Below are 24,338 nucleotides of genomic sequence, written 5' to 3'. Positions count from 1 at the left end.
GATATCTCTACATTTTCATTGGAGCTGAGATGGGAGCTTCTTTTTTTTTAATTTCAATGAGATCAGGGTACAGCCAGTTTGGCATAATGGACAATCTGTACAAATACATGCTTCCCAAATTATATCTATAAGTGACAGTTTATGTTTTCCCATGAATAATCATAAGGATGAATAGGACTTCACCACATTCAAACACTTCTAAATATGTCATCATTTAAACTGACTGCAACAGTAGAATAATTATGTAAGCAAAATATTGTGTCTCAAATCAATATTTGTTCATATTCTCAGTATGATCACTAAAGAATAAAACAAGACAACATTCTAATGCTCATGGTCATATGAGTGAACATCAAAAGAGGTTTGTATTGCTTGCCTGTTTGGGTTGTTTATTATTTGAAATTTCAAAGCCTCCAGCTCCACACCTTGAAGTTATGTGCAGGAGATGCAGATACTAGTATTTATGCAAGATGACAAGTGATACTAGGCCCACTAACAAGTGTTAGTCTTGTTTATGGTAAGTGAACCTGCTTGAAGTGAACCTTTTGTGGTGTAGCTGGCCCATGGTGGTACTTGTCTTGTTTGAGGTCAGATGGATGTGGTGTCACTAATCCTGTGGATATACTGGTCTTGTGTAGGGTCAGTCAACTGTGGTGTCACTTGGCCTGTGAAGATTCTCATCTAACTCAGGGTCATCATGACACAAGGGACAGGTTTTAAGCGGAACACAGAACTTGTGGAAGCTGTGACCTGCAACACAAACAAGCACTAAGGTTACTTCCTGGTTCTTCCATTCTACCTTGAAGTGAAGCCTTTATGGGTACAAATATTCATCCTCACAAGGTTAAAACACTGCCACTACAGCAGTATCCCACATTTGTACTTACTGTAATAGTCTCCATGACCTCACATAATCATGTACGTATCAAGATGGGGATGTAAGTACATAGGTGTGCATTGTGTAGGAAATGTGAGCATTAACATGATGATGTGAGTGAGCGAGTGAGTTTAGTTTTATGCCGCACTCAGCAATATTCCAGCTATATGGTGGCGGTCTGTAAATGGACCAGACAATCCAGTGATCAACAACATGAGCATCGATCTGTGAAATTGGGAACTGATGACATGTGTCAACCAAGTCAGCGAGCCTGACCACTCGATCCCGTTAGTAGCCTCTTATGACAAGCATAGTCGCCTTTTATGGCAAGCATGGGTTGCTGAAGGCCTATTCTACCCCGGGACCTTCACAGGTCTGTGATGATGTGAGTACTGAGGTGATGATGTGAGCATCAACCTAACATGAGTATTAAGATGATCATATCAGTATTAAAATGATGATGCTAGTTTAATGTAATGACGAGGGTATCAAAGCTACATGACAAGAGAGGTGATGAGGTGTGTATCAAAGTAATGGTGTAAATATTGAGGTAATGATGCGAGTAGCAAGGTAATGTATGTTTAAAGTTGATATTTTGGAAAGAAAGGTGACAATACGTGTATACAGGTGAGTATTAAGGCGACATACCACAGGTAAAGATGAGGACTCCAGGTACGATGTGTGACACCGTCTCAGTGAGACTGATAGAGCAGTTCCGACAGCCTCTGTATAAACATAACTATGCTGTCAATGAGACAACAACATGAAGCACAAAGGATCTTACATCTATAAACATTCATGATATCAAGATATATGCATACTGGGTTGATATTGGGCACCTCAGATTATTCCACATTCAATACACAAAGAAACAGACACACACAAACACACCATATCTTGCAATTGAATATATCATTTGAAATAATGTGTGATCTCGAATACATTCATGGAAAACAAATAGCAGAATACATGAAAGTACAAATTTTCCCTTATTCTTTTCAAGGTGGGTGAAATTCAGGGAATAAACACTTGAACATTTGTGCTTTCATGAGTTTTCCCACTTCATTAACCCGCGTATGTCCCTAGCAAAAATAACACAATCTTCATAGTGCATGATGTCTGTTTCTTCAAAGGACAGTTTAAAACCAAGCTATATTTAGTGAGTTTTCAGTCACTTTGAGCAGTGTTTCATTTGTGTCACAACATTTGTGTATTAATGGTCCAAAACAGGTCGACATCTGGGAAACAGTGTTAACATGTCGTTTAGAAGTTGGGGCAGTAAGGAAGGATGACAATATCAGGGATTTACTTTCAGTCCTATATTTGAAGGTCCCTGACACTTACTTCTAATTTTCAGGGCTCCTGGACTATAAAATGGGGGTCCCAGACACCTAAATATTATTAATACCATGTTGTGAATTGTGTAATGCTGTTGTAATTCAGTTATTTCTACTGCACTGTGTATCATGATCATCACATTTTTACAGTAATTAAAATGCGAAAATACCACAACCCAGCTTACAGCAGGCTCAGTGACAACTTTTTGTTACTAGTTCAAAGGTTTTACATTTTCTGCATCCTTCTTGACTCACTGTTAAACATTGCTGTGTCCATTATTAAATTTTATGCATATGGGACATGTGAATTTGCATCCTGTGAATCCCTGCAATATATGGATGAACAACTTCTTTATTGGTATGATAGCAACGTTTTAGTGCAGGTTTGAACACTGCTATCAAGCAAGTGATGAACAGCATATGGACAGTGGAGCAGACATACAATTTAGAGAAGATGTTTGTACTGTACAATAATTAGGAGGCCAGACACAATAACAACATATGGGCTCAGTTAAAACTGTAATAAATGAAGCCTGCATTAATACACAATGGGGTATCGAAGCATGTGCTATACATAAATTGGGGATATCAATGATGAGGATGTATACATAAGCAGTGGCTTCCTAGTTCCCTATTACTGTACAAACATCTCCTCTAAATTGTATATATGCTCCTCTATCCTCATGCTGTTCATTACTTGCTTGATAAAGGTGTTAGAACCTACACCAAAATGTTGCTCTCATAACAATAAAGAAGTTGTTCACCCAGATACTGTCATCCTTGCTAACATGCTCTCACCCAGTTATGTCTGCAGCGATGCCCCAGTGAGTTTCTGCATCCTCCATGCTTCGTGCCTCGCTGTGCTGCTTCACCGACAGCCGGGAAAACTAGAGACACACATAGACCAGTGAGAGGAACATCTATAAGTGTCTAAAAGTCGGAGACCCTGGCTGGCAATATATGGACTATACTAAATACTGACCTCAATGTACTAATTTAGAACCACAGATATCATCAGATATTGTTGGAGACAACAGCATAACATGTTTCTGCTGAAAATGTTCTTGTCAATTTCTATGTAGAGTCAAATCTACATGTTTACTATCACATGGTGAGATCTTTCACCCAATAGATCACAGATTTCTACTGACTTCAACTTTGAGTTGAGACAGTTACAGCATCATGGTATACATATGCCTTTTATTTAAATGCCACACTTGTCAGCCTGCTAATAATCAAAATGGGACTTTATAATGACACAGGGTTATGACACAAAAACAACTACAAAAAAAAAATGGAACTCACCAGCTGCTGGTACTCATGTCGGTCCTCCTCAGCCCCCAAGCGACCTTGTTTCTCTGCCTGCACTGCATACAAAAGCTGTAACCATTGGTAACAGAGTCAGACATGGGTCGTTGGAAAAATCCAGATGTAACAGACAATAATATATAAGGGCAAATAAAAAGGACTGGTGACCTACCTGTGGAGCAAGATGTGGTTGTTTTTTGGCCCAAAGGTATGTGTCCACCTTTTCCAGCATATTGTGTACAACCAGTCTGAAGAAGTCAAGGGATATATTCACAGTTGACAAAATATCCTCCTGGATTTTCTCAGGTTAATAAACAACAAAAGCATATGATATGAAGACATAAATGAGTCTGATTGTAAATTTACTCACATAATTAATCTGACCAGTCCATAATGCTATTATTCATGACATCAATACCATAATCTAACCAAAGAGCATTATGTGTAAATATATATACATCTCACCTCTGTTGGCGGTGCACAAGAGACTCTAGTATGCAATTCTGGTAGAACTGAGGTGACAATGTTCTTTCTGGGAGATGATATTCCTGCAACATCATGATGGCAACACATGGACCAATCGTCTTCACCATCAGCTCACTGATTCCCTCCCATGTCAGACTATTTGTCCAATCAGAAGCTGGCCTGGAGGAGAGTGAGTCTGTGTAGAGGTGCAGGAAATACTCCCACTCCTCTGCTGTCTTTGGGAGATAACCTGAGAACATCATTGAAGTAGGTATCCTGTGAGTTTGACACTATATATATTCACAATTGTTTTACTGTAATCAATCAGTAGGACTTATCAGACATAGTATATTTTCCCATACAAAGTAATGGGCAATCTTCTTGAATTTATCTTCCCTTCACTATTCCGCTAGGTGCACTGATCCGGACGGTCCAACCTTAAACTGACAGCGCATGTCATATGCGCGATGTGAGCCGTATGTGTTACCATTACACTTAGAGATAGTTAACCAGTATTGCCTTCACCTTCAACGGTAATGTTCACGCCAGTGCATGGACAGAATATCTTTTCACTTTTACGATGATATATCAAGTGTTATGTCCTAAAATATTTATTCCATGATTCTATGACACACCCTGGATAGGCATGACTGCTTACTTTGCAAGTATGAATCGCAAAATGGCAGTTCGAAGTGAGGCGAGGTGGAATCAGCTAATCATTTTCAGGTCATGTTTCATCGTTTTGTTGACGTTTTGCAATCGGTTATTTAAGTCTGGCAATAGATGTCCCAGTATCACACATTCAAAATTGCAGTGCACTTTCAGTGTATATGTACTCAAATCATTTTAGTATTATGGACGATATGGCTTCATTCATTGAATTTACAACGGCGGAAGCTGATGCTGTGCACAGAGTGTGAAACACTGAAAGTCTTTTCATGTAAATTTCATCGGGTTGTTCATGATGGGATTAAGATTTTGGAGAACACAGATATTTAGCAGGTACAGAGGAAAGTGAGAAACAATGGTCAAGTAATTATAAAATAACAGTAGTGGACGAATTATGTCAGTCATCTCCTACATGTAGCCAACATTCAAATGCGATAAACATGGGCATAACTAAAATCTATTTTTTTTTATCTCTGTAACGGTTCGTGATGCATGAAATATAAATTCACTGTCCAGGCAAATAATACATAAAGATATTGCAAATTTCTACAATGACTGCAATTTAATTATCATCAATTAAGGGTATAAATTAACATGTTTTGTTTTTCTTAAGTTTTAATAAAGGAAACAATATTAAAATATTAACTTATTAAATATACTATTTCAGACAGAGAGGAGGCAAAACTACCATTAGGTTAAGTACATATTCAAGGGCACTTTCCAAATTCTATTTTCATTACACAACTAAACAATACCTATATTCATATTGATAATAAATTTCAGTCTGTAATATTATAAATGGTACTGATAAATGTTGTCAGCATCAAATGGTTTATATTTTCCTGCAGTGTCTACGTACATCTTGTCTTCACAATGATCAGATTATTTTAATAGTTATGAAAAAGCTCATATTTTATTTTTAGAGCTCGCTCTTATGTTTTGTTGCGTTAATTGATTAATCAAATTCTAAGACAAATATATCAATAAAGTCAATATCTTTTCCCACTTTACATTGTATCTGCACTGTACAATGTTGTAATTATATCTGATCCTTTGTATGCTGGTGCGTGTGTACTTTCATATTACATTACACATGGATGACTTTATTCAGTCATTGTACATTGCACTGTTAAATTTGTAATAATATATATAAATGCACAAACATATCGTCATATATTAATTGTGGGGTAAAATTCGATTTTATATCATCTAAAACATATATTTGATAATAAACACATTTTCTGTGTTAATCCCTAACAAACAGACGTAACCTAAAAATTTCTTTAAGAACTGCTGAATGAAAATCAGAAAGTTAGATAGTTAAAGTTAGATAGTAAATTGTCTGTCATGGGAAATATTTTGTCAACTTAATGTTACCAAAACAAGAAACATATGAAATATATTTCTATCATACACATCTGCTTGGGCAGTCAGAATTATATGTTGTTTGTTGAGAGAAATCTCTGTAAATGGCTATTTATACAAAGAGCTTTAAGTGGGGATAAACTTTTGTAAGAAATGAACCAATAAATTCACATATATAACATGACTCACAATACTGACTGGTGGACATATTTTTCAAGGGGTAAATATTTTATTTCAAGCTATGATGACTGATGACTAATTGCTTGGATAATAGGTGTATGGCACTTGTACATGTAAACATAAAAATATACAGTAGTGTCAGAAAATGGATTCAGATGAGTGAGGAACTGCTGCTAAAAACGTAATATGTATGTTTCTAAGTAACTGTTACATTCTATACAGAATTTCTTCAATTGTCAGGGATGTTCTCGATAAAGAACTTCCAGGGGATGCTTGTTCGTCGTAGGTGTAGCCCTGATCAGTGGTTGTATAGGAACTATTTTTAAGATTTTAATGTGGCAATAGTTAAAGAATTACTGTTGGGAACAACATAACGACTGATAACATATATAAAAGAATTTTCATTACTTCACCGATGCTATGACACCCGAGACTTGCTCGGTCTCGTGTTCTGTCGTAGGAAATGCCGTGACAATATACCAACTTTTCATGGCGTTTTCCCTGTTATCTTCTATTGTGATAATTCATACTGCATTTGGAAATTAAACAACAGATGCCTTTCTAAATTAAAAATCAAATCAAAACATGCGTCAGTTAATGGCTTTTCATCGTAAACGATAATTTTTTCAGTTAAGGTGAAACATGGCAACGCGTAAACTGGGTTCTATCTTTACACATACCAAGTTGTCATAGTGCACATTGACTCGGGAACCAGACCAGAAGCGAGAAGTTGGACCGTCGCTTATATCATTATAAAAGGAGAGTTATCGCCCCTCGCAACAAAAAGATCACCCACTGAGTCAACAGAATGTTTGATGATGACTTTATGAACTCTTCAGGACAGAATAAATCTTCTGACTTTGAAGAGTGTGATTGGCTGAGTTTCTGTGATTGAAAGAGACATTAGGCTTAATCTACAGCATGTAACCTCACCATATGAGTGTGAATCATCAAGGAGAGTGATATCATCAAGTTTCACAATCAGTTGCAACATGTGTTGCCATGACAGCATGGTTTTCTTCTTCCACAACTGGAGACAACCTGCCCAGTAGCTGAAATAATAAAAACAGGAGGTCATTCTGCACAATGTCTACAGTTATCTATACTGAAAAGGTCATTCTGGACAGTGTCTAGAGTTACCTCCATAGAGTAGGTCAGTCTGGACAGTGTCCTCGGTTATCTATACAGAGGTCATTCTGCACAATATCTAGAGTTATCTATATAGAGAAGGTCAGTCTGGACAGTGTCCTGAGTTATCCATACAGAGAAGGTCATTCTGGACAGTGTCCTGAGTTATCTATACAGAGAAGGTCAGTCTGGATGGTGTCCTGAATTGTCTATGGTAGTGGAAATTCTCAACAGAGTCCCTTCAGTTATTTTACAGCCTATATCACATTGAGCAGTCTCTCCTACACAGAAGGCATAATTCTGAACTTTGTCCCATTGATTATCTATAAGGCAGATATTGTATAGGAACTGTGCCTTGAAATATCTATCCAGCACAAGACCGTAACTGGTGTGCAAGTCAGTGACAAGTTGTCAGAAGTTGTGCACACATGACGAGCCAAGTCTTCAACCATAAATGACCCTACCTTCCCTGGTGAACATATTACCTCTGTTTTTTGCATACTGTGAGAGTTGCATCAAAGTCTTGTTCTGCACATAGGTCAAGGACACAGTCAATGAGGTCTCCATCAGCTTTCTTGATCATGTGACTTCCTGGCCTGTGATAAATGAAGTGATTGATACTTGTGGTGATGATTTTGCTGCAGTGATGCTCACCTGCGACCAACCACCATTTTGCATAATACATATATTTGTGGAGTCATGATACAAAGTACAGTCAATTACCTTACTAATTCAACAGCCACTTAAAACATTCTTACAAGCAGGTCTGGCTATAAATATATATTCTTGAGATCAAAGTATTGATGAGTTATTGATGAATATAAGAGAAGTAATGCTTGATCTAAACAAAAATACATAACACGTCAGCAACAAATCAACAAACTTCGTGTCAGTGATGAGTGCTAACACATTTACCTAACAATTTTCGTAACATACTCTAGATGTGGTCCATCATTAATTCAGTGTATTGTGATGGTAATTAAACTGCTCTTATTCACCACTGCTATGTTAGATTCTATTGAGGACACACTTCTCAGTGTTAATGATTCTTCTCATCAACGATTATCAACTTTTCAGCCATCCCTACAATTAAAATTACAAAACACTTCTTATTCAGAATTCTTTTTTAAGGATTTTTAAAGTGGCTATTTATCCCTACCTTGGCTGAAGACTGTCAACATCATCGATGGGATGTCTGTTCAAAAGACTTTCTAGTAGTGCCAGTCTCACATACTGCTGGACACACAACTGTTTCACAACCTGCAACCTGTAAACAAGGAGGCAACGTACTTGACAATCTGCAACCACTTACATACTGCTTAATAACAATCTGCAACACATACTGATTAATGGCAGTCTGCAACCAGAGATCACACACACACAATTACGTGAAAAATTGCAATCTCAGACACACATACTGTGACACGGTAATTTGCAACTAGAGATCACTACAAACAGTTACATCACAATCTACAAGAGAACATGACATGTAGTTATATGACGATCTGCAACTGACGAGCATGATAACCGGTGTCACATCACTGCAACATCCATTATTTCCCCAATTATGTACCTTCCTGAGACATGATGTGATCGGCCTGTGATATGATGTGACCAATCTGTGACATGATGTGACCAGTCTGTGATATGTCACCAATCTGTGATATGATGTGATCAGCCTGTGGCATGATGTGACCAGCCTGTGATATGATGTGACCAGTCTGTGATATGTGACCAACCTGTGATATGTGACCAACCTGTGATATGTGACCAGCCTGTGATATGAAGTGTCCAGCTTGTGACATGATGTGACCAACCTGTGATATGTGACCAGTCTGTGATATGATGTGACCACTGTGATATGATGTGACAACCTGTGATCTGATGTGACCAGTCTGTGATGTGCTGTGATGTGACAAGTCTCTGATATGATGTGACCAGCCTGTGATATGATGTGACCAGCCTGTGATAAGACATGACCAATCCAAGATATGTGACCACCTTGAGATACATTGTGACCAAACTGAGATATGATGTGACCAAGACATGTGCTTAATCCAGGATTTAGAAGCTAAAAAGATATGATATGATCTATCTAAGCACGAAAAGGGATGTGACCTATAATTATGATGCGCTCACACATGAGATTATTATGATCTGGTCACTTCAGCACATGTGACATACCTGAGATATGATGGCATCTCTCCAAGTCTCAGATGGACGTATTTGGTAATGCTGGCAGCAGTTTTGTTTCCATAGAGATGACAGAGGTTCAAGATATCTTGTACTGAGACTAATTTTGGAACCTCTGATGCAAACTCTATAGCACGAGATGAACTAGCACTGAATAATCTGAAAATACCATCACAGACAAGAAATCATAACTGTTACTAAGGATACTACAAGAAAATAAATGTTTCTTCTATTTACTACAAACATAGCCAACAGAATGTGCAGGTGTACGGTCAAATTGTTCTTGTATCAACTGTATCATTAAGGCGGTAGGTCTCATAGAGCTATTTTGTGGTTGAGTAAGCTCTAGTTAATCTCAGTCAATGTTGATAAACTATGGGTGAATCTATGACTAGAACCACAAGTGACCCTTTCCTGGAACCTCTGAGGGACGCCACGAGGACAGACTCTCCATAGGTTGCCCAGTGGCTATATCATGGAATACAAACACACTTCGAATACTTCCTACTCATGTTGGAAGTGAAAATAATGCAACATCAAATATTTTGCTTGGATGTTTCGTTGCGTATGATTGAAAGAATTGTTTATTGCAACCCCTCTTGGATAAATGGGTAATTTAGGTAGGAAAGTAAATAACATTCAGCACCTGGCAACATGGCCAAGGAAGGCTTGTTTGTTTGGCAGGATGAGAGATCGGAGTAAGTCTGTAGCACCATTGTAGTCTTTGGCCAGGATCTTGTCACAGACAGGGTCACCTTCCCCAAGTTCTATAAAATATAGCATGCTGTCATCACCAGTGGAAGGAAAAATGGTAACAGTACGACAAAAAATATGTTCTTTTTTCTCCGTAATTAGCTTCAAATATTTTGATATGGAATAAAAGTATCTTTGCTGCAGTGCATCAAGACTAATAAATCTTATCACCGTAGATTCATCACAACTTACACATAAATATTTGCAGCTTAGGGAATTGGCCCAACAACAATATTTTGTCTCATCTCCATACTGTTTCCTCTTTCAAAAGACAAGAGTCAAGAGAAGCAAGTCGACTATGTCTCACCTTGACTTGCCTTCACCATGGAAGTCCATGTTTGCAGCCAGTTGTTCTGCCAGCTGCTCACAGTCTTCCTGAGTTGATCCATACTTAAAAAGTGGTAGTAACATCTCACAACAGTAGCAACTTCATTATCACATGCATCACAGTAATCTTCACACATAAACCCATCATTGTGGCAATTACTGCCTGAGTGTTCCTGAGTATCTGCTGCTGAGTGTGTTGGCGTGGGTGGACTGATGGATGGACTGAATGGTTGACTTGTGGACTGATTGCCTGACTCACTGCCATCAGTAGGAGTAACTCCTGAGTTCATGTTTGAACTTGGATGCCTACTTGCAAAATTTGGCAAAATGTATTCTGATATATTGCCATGACAACCGGATTGTAAACAAAGGGAACACAACGCTGCAACATCTGTATGTAGTTTTGTTGACATTTTAAAGGGATCGTTGATGTGATTGACGTCTGCCCAGTTGATGGGTTTCAACTGGTCAGGATCCTCTTCTTCACTGTCACTCATGTCAGAGCCCGTTAAATGGTTACCATTTTCAAGGGGTGCACACTGTTGCTCATCCACACTAGAATTTCCATGTCTAGACTTGTCTATTGGTGATGATGGACAACCATCCATGTCACCATGGTCAAGTGCACTGTGTCCATCACCCATCACATCCAAATCACTGCATGACCCTATTCGCCCTACATTTGATAATTGGGTCTCTTCTGGTGTAAGACTACTGCCTTGTTGTTCTTGGCTGAAAACTTCATCTTCTGTGTATTCAGGGTCATCCTTACTTCTGTCCTTTATCAAGATGGCTTCCTTTTCGCTGCTGACTTGCCGCCTTCTTGATTTCCTTGCCATGAACTTAATTTTCCTCTGATGTTCGACCTCCTGGTGAAGCTTCTGTAGCGCAGTGTGAAGTCCTGTTATCCAGTCCCGCAGGAGTGACCTGACAGAGTCTGGATTCATCAGGAGAGTGATGTCCTGGAGTTTTCTCTTGGTTAATGTTGTGGAAGACTCTAGCTCAGTAAGATCAACTGTTGCTGAGAACCCACTAAAAGGACTTACGGAAGAAGAACACTCGGATTCTGTCCTGTTTGTGTCATCAGAGTCTCGTTTCTCTCCAAGGCCAGTTGTCTCCTGAAACAACCAGTTTACAATCAATAAACGACTTGTTTTAACATAGGACTACAAAACTTGTGGGCCTTGTGTGTGGATTCAAATAATCGTCAATCTGATCCAAGGTCAGGTGTCTTCCCACACGACCATAGAGGCTTACCATGTCAACAAGCAGAGAAAGCTATAACATATTCATTTTAGCATAGGGTTGTTTGCACTACACATGGTACAATGTTTGGAGATTAAAGTCTAAGAAAACAAATAGCTTCTAATGTCTGCTAACTGCTTGTAATCTAGAAAACATTTGACTGACCAGAGCACTCTTTAATGGTAATAATGGTAATAATACAATTTGGATGGCAGCACTAAGCCGTCTCACCTCTTGTTCTGGGCCAGGCTGATCTGGCTGAGAGTTGGGCATGCTCAGGAGGCTTTTCTTCCGGATTGTCTGCATGAAAGACTTGGTCTTGCTGGAGAACTTGAGAGAAAGACTACACAACATAACAAATACTGTGAGTGCAAGGTCGCTGCTCTTCAACAGCCGGTAGTAGTAAAATGTCACTCTACTATTCATACCCATGAAGCAGGAACATGTACCTGGTTGTGTGCCCATTATGGCTATGTGTGTCAGCATGATGTGTGATAAAAACCCAACCTGATGAGAGTCTCACATGTCTACTACTTCGGAGAAATGCATGAGCACAGATAGAAACATCATGGTGAACTGGGATTGAGACCCAATTAAATAATCTATGGATGCCTGATAAGATCGGACCATCTGTGCTGCTAACTTTCCATGAAACACAACCAGGTGAAAAAAGCTATACATGAATCTTCTAAAAAACACAGGTAGTATTCAGACTTAAGCCAATCCATCATTAAAGTGCCAATCTAATACAAGAAAGACATACATCTCTGTAAAACAGCCATGTAAACTGTGGGAACATTACCTTTCCTTGACTGCTAGGAGGGCCATCTTTGGCGACTGTGAACTTGGTGACCCACTTCCACTGCTGTCAACAGACTGCCCCAGGGAACTCTGGGATACAGGGGATCCATCTTTGCTGTTGGTGGCAGAATCCTCAGCTGATACACCACTGGCAGAAAGTCGTTGCAGGAGAGATGGAATTGGTTCGTCGTCTGTATGAAATATTGGGGTCCTTGATCGACTGTGAGTTGAATACAATGACACGCTGTCACCTTCACCAATAGAAAGTGTGTCAGGAGTTATGTCCCCAGCCCGACTTTGTGAGTCTTCGTCAATGCTGCTGACAGTGTCAATGGAGACAGTGTCAAACTCTTGATCAACTTTCATATACAGGCTTTTGTCAGAGTCTTCTTCAATGATTGGAAAGGTGACAGATGGAACAGATTTCAATTCTGAAAATTTGGAGAAAAGAAAATATTAGTCATGTGTCCACTGAATATGTAAATCCTTGTGACTTTTGATATCAAAGAAATCAACATCATGTTAAAAAATCTAAGTGGTTAATGATGTGATTCAATGGTGACATTATATCATTTGGTGACTGTCAGAACAGTCTCAAAGCATAGTAGTAGAATTCACTTTTGGTAGATCTCCTGAGATTTGCTTCAACTCACCCAAGTGATTTCTCTTTAAGAAGCTTGTATAACCATACTTGTAAACATACTTATAGTGAGTGAGTGAGTGAGTGAGTGAGTTTATTATTACGCCGCCCTTATCAATATTCCATAAATAACTGAGTCTGGACCAGAGTTCAATAGCCTGAGCATCGATCGGCACAATTGTGAACTGATGACATGTGTCAACCAAGTCAGCAAGCCTGACGACCCGATCCCATTAGTCAAACACATGCCATACCCTTTTTCCTGGATGTTTTCTTCATGGATCCTGTACTGGCTGATCTGTGGAGACGGGCTGATAGAGACAGATATTCAAGCGTTATTAATAGGATAAATAATGAAGATGAAACCAGAGAGCTATTCAGCTACATATTTCACTGAGCAAATACTTGCAAAGATTGTATAATATATTAAATGTGGCGTACATGTTAATGTATTTAATGATTTGCTGACAAAAACAGATTTTAAAATTCAGCAACCTGTACATGAAGTAGTATTGCATTGTATCTTGCAGGGGGTGATAACCTTCAGTAACTTTGGAATAACAGAAAGGCATTCTAAAGCTGTTCAAGTGGCTCACTTTTGCCTATCTTGATGTCTGAAGTTGAGATCCCAGGTGATGGAATGTCCACCTGAGTGACTCGCTTCTTCCTCCCGGTTTTTCGAGACCGCCGTGACACAGACTCTGCTATTACTGGTGTGGCATCCTCCAGTGCTGAAGAGAGAGAAGGCAAGTGTGTAGGTTGTTGTCTGCAGTTCATCACTGTCAAAAAGTGATTTCTCCTGGTGGGGTCCTCACATAAGAACTACTACCAACAAGAACTACAGCTTAAAACTACACATTATGGTCCAGTGCACAGATTGACTACATGCTGTCATCTGCGTCTGCTTAATGGATTTGGCCAACAGAAAACAAATAAATATCATTTATTCACATGACATTCATATGTGTGCAGCACAATACCAAGTGCACTTAAAAAGAACCCATGCATCCTATGGTAGGAGACCAAATGGCAGGCACACAAACATATGCAGACATCAAGTTGCAGGCATAGTAACATGTAGTATCATCAGATGAAACAGAGCTCCAGGTGAGATTTACCTCATGTGGGTACTGTACCTACTGTATTTTTATTGAGTGGGTACTATGAATGTTGGGTGGGTACTTCATTTTCAGTTACCCACTTCTTACAAATATGTGGGTATTTCAGTTATTTTACTCAGCTAAGTGTATGTCATTGAGTAAGTTTACTGAGCAAAAACAACTTCAACATAACGGAAATGATTTCATCCTATACTGACAGTACAACACTGGTCCAACACTAACAATACAACTTGATAGCAATCAATGTCTTTTTCATTACGCAAGTGATTTTTGTTAATACATTCCGTGTGCATGTGATTTGAACTTTTTGCATATCTAACATTTTAAATGCATAACTGATGCACAGCAATTATTTTTCAATGCATAATTAGAAATTTTCTATGCATATTTTGCCAGGATACGCAGTGTATCTGGGTCTCTGTGAAATACTGTGACTACTGGTATGTGTCCCAGTTCACTGCAAAATGGGCACCTTGCGAGGAGGAAGCTGTGTGATAACTCGCTGTGCCTAACAGGCTGCATGAGTTGAATACTCTCCTGGAAGAGTTAAGAAGAGATAAAAGAATGCCAGAAAAAAAGACTTCTTTTGATCAAGGGAACACTCCAGCGCTTTGAGCATGTACTATTTGTGTGGATATGTGCACTGTGTAAATATCTCATAAACTAACAACAGATTGATGGATAAACCTGACAAACACAACTGCCACTAATAAAACAACATGTGAATCATGATGCTTCTCTTGAGGTAAGCTGAAGTCAATTGACGATAACACAACTATAGGGTTTGGGGCCCACTGTTGACACAAAACTGGGGTAGCTTTCAAAAGCATAACTACAATTAAAAGAAAGAATTACCGGCACTCAACCTTAATACTGCACAATGTTCAAGGAGGGGAGAATTTTTGTAACACTCATCCCGTCTAATTCCCGGAGTAACGTTCAAATTTACAACTTCTATATCTGTGTCAAAATTCATATCCTCAAACTTGTGCCTTGTCTCTGAAACTGGATAGGGGAAAGGATAGAACACAGAATACAATGACAAAACTCACTTAGTCAGGGTGGCAGGACCCTGCCGACTGGAAAGAACTGAGTGACCGAATTGACCATAATCCCTAGAAAGCGTCAAGATGGTTGTGACCAATGAAGGTGCTCTGACAGTTTCAGATAGATCTCTTCAGTGTGCGAGGTGATGCAGTGAGCCCCTGACTAAATGAGCCTTCAACTGCCAGTAAGCACTCAAAAAAGACTGGTCACCCATATGAAAGACTGGGGAAGGGAAGGATATCACACTGAAAACACACCGTCACTCTGAAAACAGTTGGTATCACGAAGGTAATCTTTGTAAAAGATAATCAGTGGTGAATCAGGAGAGGCTACCATTTCAAGAACAGTGATATTCCAAATAAACTATTAAAGTGCATTGAGCATGTACTAGTTGTCTGGATATGGGCAATGAATAAATAACTATCAATAATAATAAACCACTGAATGAGCTGATCAAACCTTATCCATGCCACAAAGTGATGTAACAGAAGAACACCAACAATAGGGGTGTGAAACTCACAAATGGTCTACCCTGCAAGACCAAAGGGGACTGAGGGTACTCTAGCACCTGGACTAAATAAGCAGAAAAAGGATCTGGAATCCACTTATTGGCACACAAGCATTCATACTGAACCCACTGATCCTCATACTGAATGTGTGGCAAATCCTGCCTTGATACCAGAATTGTGTCTGCAACTGCTACATCAATTCTGCATGACAGGTTACACATGAAAGAGACACTCGCTTAGTTCCATCAGCAAATGAACTTTACTCTAATTCTTGGCATAGAACTTCCCTCTGCTCTTGCTTAATATTGGCTTCAGCCAACCAGAGAAGTCACACTTCAGCAATGACACCTATGAAGAGGTGATGCAGGCCTTAGAATCTAAGTAGTAGCTGCATCTGCAGTTTCCTGAAATACCTGCTGTGTCTCATGGAAACCGCAGATCCACAAGACGCAAAACTGCCCAAGACTGCAAAGATTTCCATGTAAGGTGAGCCTGTAAATGGGTCAGGTGATGAAAGAAGACCACACTGGGAAAAACGTCAGTGAGGTCCCCCTCCACCTCCAGGAATGACCTGTGAAGGAAAGGTATGCACCATCAACTGCCACCCTAAACACTGGCAGCATTCAGAAATTGTTCCTTGAATTTCTGGACACCATGAATGAGGCTCGTGAAAGAAGCCTGAAGGTAGTTTAGACCTAACTGAGGGAACTGAGGCATTGACATATCTATTAAGCTGGAGTCATCCAATATCCTCAAAAGATCTGGGCACAAATCCTCCCCTTCATCAGGAGGCAACCCCATTTGAACTGGTGCCTTTGGTAGCAGGAAGTCCAACTGAAGCCGTTGAGCCCTCTTTCAGGCATTGCAAGGAACTCTGATCAGCAAATCACCCAGAAAGAAGTAACAAAAAGAACTAGCTACTGGAATGTATGACGGATAAATGAACAAGAAGACGAAGCTGCACTATGCACCTTACCATTCTTTTCGACTTTCTTAATCTTAGAAAGGAGAACCCCTATCCTGTGTGTCAAGCATTAAGCAAACAAGCCAAGAATTCAACTGTAAAAAGCTAAAGCAAACATAACATTATATTAATAGATATAAAAAAAAACATGAAAGAGGAACACATATAAAACAGTTGTTGAACGCAGGCAGGTTTCAAGAAAGGCAAACTTTAGACAAAAATGTGGACAAGTCAAGTAGATAAAATCCCCACATGCAAACCAAACGTTTCATGTGATAAAATACTGCTGCGTCTTAAGAATGTTAAACTATAAAAAGGACAAGATACAGAGACTCACACATCTTATCAGAAAAATTTAGATAAAAGGTTACATCATGTGTAAGAGGAAGGAATGATGACATATTTGTACAATATTTTCATGTTAAAACATTGCTACAGCTGACATAGGATATTTTTGGCAGCAGAAACTACATAGATGTAACCTAAAGAAGATCTGTCCTTAAAAAGAATGTGTTAATTTCTTTATTACCCTCCGTCCCAATATGGTTGTCATTAATCTTTTGCAGTATCACTTTTTCAAGACACACCTTACTCTAACATCTCACCACCCAGGCAAATATCCCTTTCTGTTAAAATGCCTTATGAAGTGATAGAAACAAAGGTATCTTACCTTGTGATGTGTCCTGATGAGGCTTAGATGGCACATGATTTATATTCTTATTATCTGTTGCTTCCTCCTTAGAAGGATAACTGCCATCCATTCTGTCTGAAGAGTTATTTCCCTTCAACACCTCTCTAGAAATCTCTTCTCCCACCTCCTCAGTGTCTAAATCAACATTGACAAAATTATCAGGTTGTGATTCACCATTCTGACTTTCAAGCTTGTCACTATGAAGGCTAATACTACTTGACGTAGTCTCTTCAACATTTTGTCTTTCATCCTTGATTGTGTCCAAGTCTGTTGTTGAAAAGGACTTCCTCATTCCACTTTCTCCATCTGCGTCTTGATAATGTGAGCCATACTTTGATCTGGAGTCCAGATTGTCCATACTCATGTACCGCAGAAGCGTATGATCCTGGAGGGAGGCCATCTTGTTTTCTCCTCCACGGACAGTGAACCTTGTCTGCACACTGTCTGCAGGGTTGTAAAGCTCCTCTTCAAGGGAGGGTTTGCGGGCATTGTTGACAAGAAATATTCCGGAAGGAAGTTTGACAGCAGAGTCTAGAAATACTGACTGACCATCTGCTACATCTCCATTCATGCTGTCTGATTCTGTGGAGTCACTCAAGTTGGACATCTCATCTATGATAGCTGAAGAGAGAAACAAGGCTACTGAAGTACAAGGTTAACAGAAACCACTATTTCTATGCATGTGAGCTGTACTCTATTAAAAGTATCTAGTTGAGACCAGTCACAAATTGAACATATACTACATTGTTCTGTCTTTGTAACAAGTCAGGGGAGGAGATAATGGGACACCATTTATGATCAGCTTGCTTGTGAGACTGATGCGTATTTGAAACTCCTTTGCTCATGTCTCCTCATAATGCTGAACAAGTCTCCAATGGACCTATAGCTAATCAATAATACACATTGCTCCTTTAGTATTTTGATTAAAAAACAATTCAATGAACTGAAATGTGCATTGTATTTATTACACCTGAGTCAGTGATGCTTTACATAAAAACACCTTCCAGTTTTCTTTGTCTCTCCCTATTACAAGTGATCGGCCATCAATCACTCAACATTAGAAATGTCAAGCATTAAACTTCTTATCATTATTACTTACGACCTCTAACACTGATCATTGAACCAGTACATGACCTCTAATAGTGATCACTGAACCAGTACATGACCTCCAATACTGATCACTGAACCAGTACATGACCTCTAATACTGATCACTGAACCAAGGGATGACCTCTAACACTGATCATTGACCCAGTACATGACCTATAACACTAATCACTGAACCAGTACATGACCTCTAACATTGATCACTGAACCAGTACATGGCCTCTGACACTGATCACTGAACCAGTACATGACCTTAAACACTGACCACTGAACCAGTACATGACCTCTAACACTGATCACTGAACCAGTACATGACCTCTAATACTGATCACTGAACCAGTACATGACCTCTAATACTGATCACTGAACCAGTATATGACCTCTAACACTGATCATTGAACCAGTACATGACCTCCAATACTGATCACTGAACCAGTACATGACCTCTAACACTGATCACTGTACCAGTACATGACCTCCAATACTGATCACTGAACCAGTACATGACCTCTAACACTGATCACTGAACCAGTACATGACCTCTAAAACTGATCACTGAACCAGTACATGACCTCCAATACTGATCACTGAACCAGTACATGACCTCTAATACTGATCATTGAACCAGTACATGACCTATAACACTAATCACTGAACCAGTACATGACCTCCAATACTGATCACTGAACCAGTACATGACCTCTAATACTGATCACTGAACCAGTACATGACCTCTAACAGTGATCATTGAACCAGTACATGACCTCTAACACTGATCACTGAACCAGTACATGACCTCTAACACTGATCACTGAACCAGTACATGACCTCTAACACTGATCATTGAACCAGTGCATGACCTCAAACACTGACCACTGAACCAGTACATGACCTCTAACACTGATCACTGAACCAGTACATGACCTCTAACACTGATCATTGAACCAGTGCATGACCTCAAACACTGACCACTGAACCAGTACATGACCTCTAATACTGATCACTGAACCAGTACATGACCTGTAACACTGATCACTGAACCAGTGCATGACCTCTAATACTCATTACTAAACCAATGGATGACCTCTAATACTGATCATTGAACCAGTACATGACCTCTAATACTGATCACTGAACCAGTACATGACCTCTAACACTGATCACTGAACCAGTACATGACCTCTAATACTGATCACTGAACCAGTACATGACCTCTAACACTGATCATTGAACCAGTACATGACCTCTAACACTGATCCAGTACATGACCTCAAACACTGATCACTGAACAAGTACATGACCTCTAATACTGATCACTGAACCAGTACATGACCTCTAATAGTGATCATTGAACCAGTACATGACCTATAACACTAATCACTGAACCAGTACATGACCTCCAATACTGATCACTGAACCAGTACATGACCTCTAATACTGATCACTGAACCAGTACATGACCTCTAACACTGATCATTGAACCAGTACATGACCTCTAACACTGATCACTGAACCAGTACATGACCTCTAACACTGATCACTGAACCAGTACATGACCTCTAACACTGATCATTGAACCAGTGCATGACCTCAAACACTGACCACTGAACCAGTACATGACCTCTAACACTGATCACTGAACCAGTACATGACCTCTAACACTGATCATTGAACCAGTGCAAGACCTCAAACACTGACCACTGAACCAGAGCATGACCTCTAATACTGATCACTGAACCAGTACATGACCTGTAACACTGATCACTGAACCAGTGCATGACCTCTAATACTCATTACTAAACCAATGGATGACCTCTAACACTGATCATTGAACCAGTACATGACCTCTAATACTGATCACTGAACCAGTACATGACCTCTAACACTGATCACTGAACCAGTACATGACCTCTAATACTGATCACTGAACCAGTACATGACCTCTAACACTGATCATTGAACCAGTACATGACCTCAAACACTGACCACTGAACCAGTGCATGACCTCTAACACTGATCCAGTACATGACCTCTAACACTGATCATTGAACCAGTGCATGACCTCTAACACTGATCACTGAACCAGTACATGACTCTAAAACTGATCACTGAACCAAGGGATGACCTCTAATACTGATCACTGAACCAGTACATGACCTGTAACACTGATCACTGAACCAGTGCATGACCTCTAATACTCATTACCAAACCAATGGATGACCTCTAATACTGATCATTGAACCAGTACATGACCTGTAACACTGATCACTGAACCAGTGCATGACCTCTAATACTCATTACTAAACCAATGGATGACCTCCAATACTGATCATTGAACCAGTACATGACCTCTAACACTGATCATTGAACCAGTGCAAGACCTCAAACACTGACCACTGAACCAGAGCATGACCTCTAATACTGATCACTGAACCAGTACATGACCTGTAACACTGATCACTGAACCAGTGCATGACCTCTAACACTGATCACTGAACCAGTACATGACCACTAATACTGATCACTGAACCAGTACATGACCTCTAATACTGATCACTGAACCAGTACATGACCTCTAACACTGATCATTGAACCAGTGCATGACCTCTAACACTGATCCAGTACATGACCTCCAATACTGATCACTGAACCAGTACATGACCTCTAATACTGATCATTGAACCAGTACATGACCTCTAACACTGATCCAGTACATGACCTCAAACACTGACCACTGAACCAGTGCATGACCTCTAACACTGATCCAGTACATGACCTCTAACACTGATCATTGAACCAGTGCATGACCTCTAACACTGATCACTGAACCAGTACATGACTCTAAAACTGATCACTGAACCAAGGGATGACCTCTAATACTGATCACTGAACCAGTACATGACCTGTAACACTGATCACTGAACCAGTGCATGACCTCTAATACTCATTACCAAACCAATGGATGACCTCTAATACTGATCATTGAACCAGTACATGACCTGTAACACTGATCACTGAACCAGTGCATGACCTCTAATACTCATTACTAAACCAATGGATGACCTCTAATACTGATCATTGAACCAGTACATGACCTCTAATACTGATCACTGAACCAGTACATGCCCTCTAACACTGATCACTGAACCAGTACATGACCTCTAATACTGATCACTGAACCAGTACATGACCTCTAACACTGATCATTGAACCAGTACATGACCTCTAACACTGATCCAGTACATGACCTCAAACACTGATCACTGAACCAGTACATGACCTCTAATACTGATCACTGAACCAGTACATGACCTCTAACACTGATCATTGAACCAGTACATGACCTATAAGACTAATCACTGAACCAGTACATGACCTCCAATACTGATCACTGAACCAGTACATGACCTCTAATACTGATCACTGAACCAGTACATGACCTCTAACACTGATCATTGAACCAGTACATGACCTCAAACACTGATCACTGAACCAGTACATGACCTCTAACACTGATCACTGAACCAGTACATGACCTCTAACACTGATCATTGAACCAGTGCATGACCTCAAACACTGACCACTGAACCAGTACATGACCTCAAACACTGATCACTGAACCAGTACATGACCTCTAATACTGATCATTGAACCAGTACATGACCTATAACACTAATCACTGAACCAGTACATGACCTCTAACACTGATCATTGAACCAGTGCATGACCTCAAACACTGACCACTGAACCAGAGCATGACCTCTAATACTGATCACTGAACCAGTACATGACCTGTAACACTGATCACTGAACCAGTGCATGACTTCTAATACTCATTACTAAACCAATGGATGACCTCTAATACTGATCATTGAACCAGTACATGACCTCTAATACTGATCACTGAACCAGTACATGACCTCTAACACTGATCACTGAACCAGTACATGACCTCTAATACTGATCACTGAACCAGTACATGACCTCTAACACTGATCATTGAACCAGTACATGACCTCTAACACTGATCCAGTACATGACCTCAAACACTGATCACTGAACAAGTACATGACCTCTAATACTGATCACTGAACCAGTACATGACCTCTAATACTGATCATTGAACCAGTACATGACCTATAACACTAATCACTGAACCAGTACATGACCTCCAATACTGATCACTGAACCAGTACATGACCTCTAATACTGATCACTGAACCAGTACATGACCTCTAACACTGATCATTGAACCAGTACATGACCTCTAACACTGATCACTGAACCAGTACATGACCTCTAACACTGATCACTGAACCAGTACATGACCTCTAACACTGATCATTGAACCAGTGCATGACCTCAAACACTGACCACTGAACCAGTACATGACCTCTAACACTGATCACTGAACCAGTACATGACCTCTAACACTGATCATTGAACCAGTGCAAGACCTCAAACACTGACCACTGAACCAGAGCATGACCTCTAATACTGATCACTGAACCAGTACATGACCTCTAACACTGATCATTGAACCAGTACATGACCTCTAACACTGATCCAGTACATGACCTCAAACACTGATCACTGAACCAGTACATGACCTCTAATACTGATCACTGAACCAGTACATGACCTCTAATACTGATCATTGAACCAGTACATGACCTATAAGACTAATCACTGAACCAGTACATGACCTCCAATACTGATCACTGAACCAGTACATGACCTCTAATACTGATCACTGAACCAGTACATGACCTCTAACACTGATCATTGAACCAGTACATGACCTCTAACACTGATCACTGAACCAGTACATGACCTCTAACACTGACCACTGAACCAGTACATGACCTCTAACACTGATCATTGAACCAGTGCATGACCTCAAACACTGACCACTGAACCAGTACATGACCTCTAACACTGATCACTGAACCAGTACATGACCTCTAATACTGATCATTGAACCAGTACATGACCTATAACACTAATCACTGAACCAGTACATGACCTCCAATACTGATCACTGAACCAGTACATGACCTCTAATACTGATCACTGAACCAGTACATGACCTCTAACACTGATTACTGAACCAGTACATGACCTCTAACACTGATCATTGAACCAGTGCATGACCTCAAACACTGACCACTGAACCAGTACATGACCTCTAACACTGATCACTGAACCAGTACATGACCTCTAATACTGATCATTGAACCAGTACATGACCTCTAACACTAATCAGTGAACCAGTACATGACCTCCAATACTGATCACTGAACCAGTACATGACCTCTAATACTGATCACTGAACCAGGACATGACCTCTAACACTGATCATTGAACCAGTACATGACCTCTAACACTGATCCAGTACATGACCTCAAACACTGATCACTGAACCAGTACATGACCTCTAATACTGATCACTGAACCAGTACATGACCTCTAACACTGATCATTGAACCAGTACATGACCTATAAGACTAATCACTGAACCAGTACATGACCTCCAATACTGATCACTGAACCAGTACATGACCTCTGATACTGATCACTGAACCAGTACATGACCTCTAACACTGATCATT

The 24,338-nt window shown here is 39.8% G+C and overlaps 1 protein-coding gene across 1 annotated transcript in view; it reads right to left on the bottom strand.

Annotated features, from left to right (window-relative positions):
* Positions 1-274: 274 nt before the first annotated feature.
* LOC137286177 (uncharacterized) overlaps positions 275-24,338 on the bottom strand; it is a 64,041-nt gene continuing 39,977 nt past the window's right edge. Inside the window, exons 13-29 of the mRNA XM_067817875.1 lie at positions 17,600-18,241; positions 13,885-14,019; positions 13,543-13,599; positions 12,650-13,079; positions 12,079-12,190; positions 10,583-11,720; positions 10,169-10,289; positions 9,514-9,681; positions 8,489-8,596; positions 7,815-7,925; positions 7,135-7,253; positions 3,988-4,237; positions 3,695-3,770; positions 3,520-3,594; positions 3,013-3,101; positions 1,526-1,602; positions 275-750 (exon numbers count right to left, since the gene is read on the bottom strand). Coding sequence (XP_067673976.1) covers positions 641-750; positions 1,526-1,602; positions 3,013-3,101; positions 3,520-3,594; positions 3,695-3,770; positions 3,988-4,237; positions 7,135-7,253; positions 7,815-7,925; positions 8,489-8,596; positions 9,514-9,681; positions 10,169-10,289; positions 10,583-11,720; positions 12,079-12,190; positions 12,650-13,079; positions 13,543-13,599; positions 13,885-14,019; positions 17,600-18,241 — 3,818 coding nt within the window. The 3' untranslated portion in view covers positions 275-640. The remainder of the gene's footprint in view (positions 751-1,525; positions 1,603-3,012; positions 3,102-3,519; positions 3,595-3,694; positions 3,771-3,987; positions 4,238-7,134; positions 7,254-7,814; positions 7,926-8,488; positions 8,597-9,513; positions 9,682-10,168; positions 10,290-10,582; positions 11,721-12,078; positions 12,191-12,649; positions 13,080-13,542; positions 13,600-13,884; positions 14,020-17,599; positions 18,242-24,338) is intronic.

The sequence above is a fragment of the Haliotis asinina genome, chromosome 6 (assembly GCF_037392515.1).
Source record: "Haliotis asinina isolate JCU_RB_2024 chromosome 6, JCU_Hal_asi_v2, whole genome shotgun sequence".
NCBI classification, from domain to species: Eukaryota; Metazoa; Mollusca; class Gastropoda; order Lepetellida; family Haliotidae; genus Haliotis; species Haliotis asinina.
This window is presented reverse-complemented; position numbering and strand designations above follow the sequence as displayed.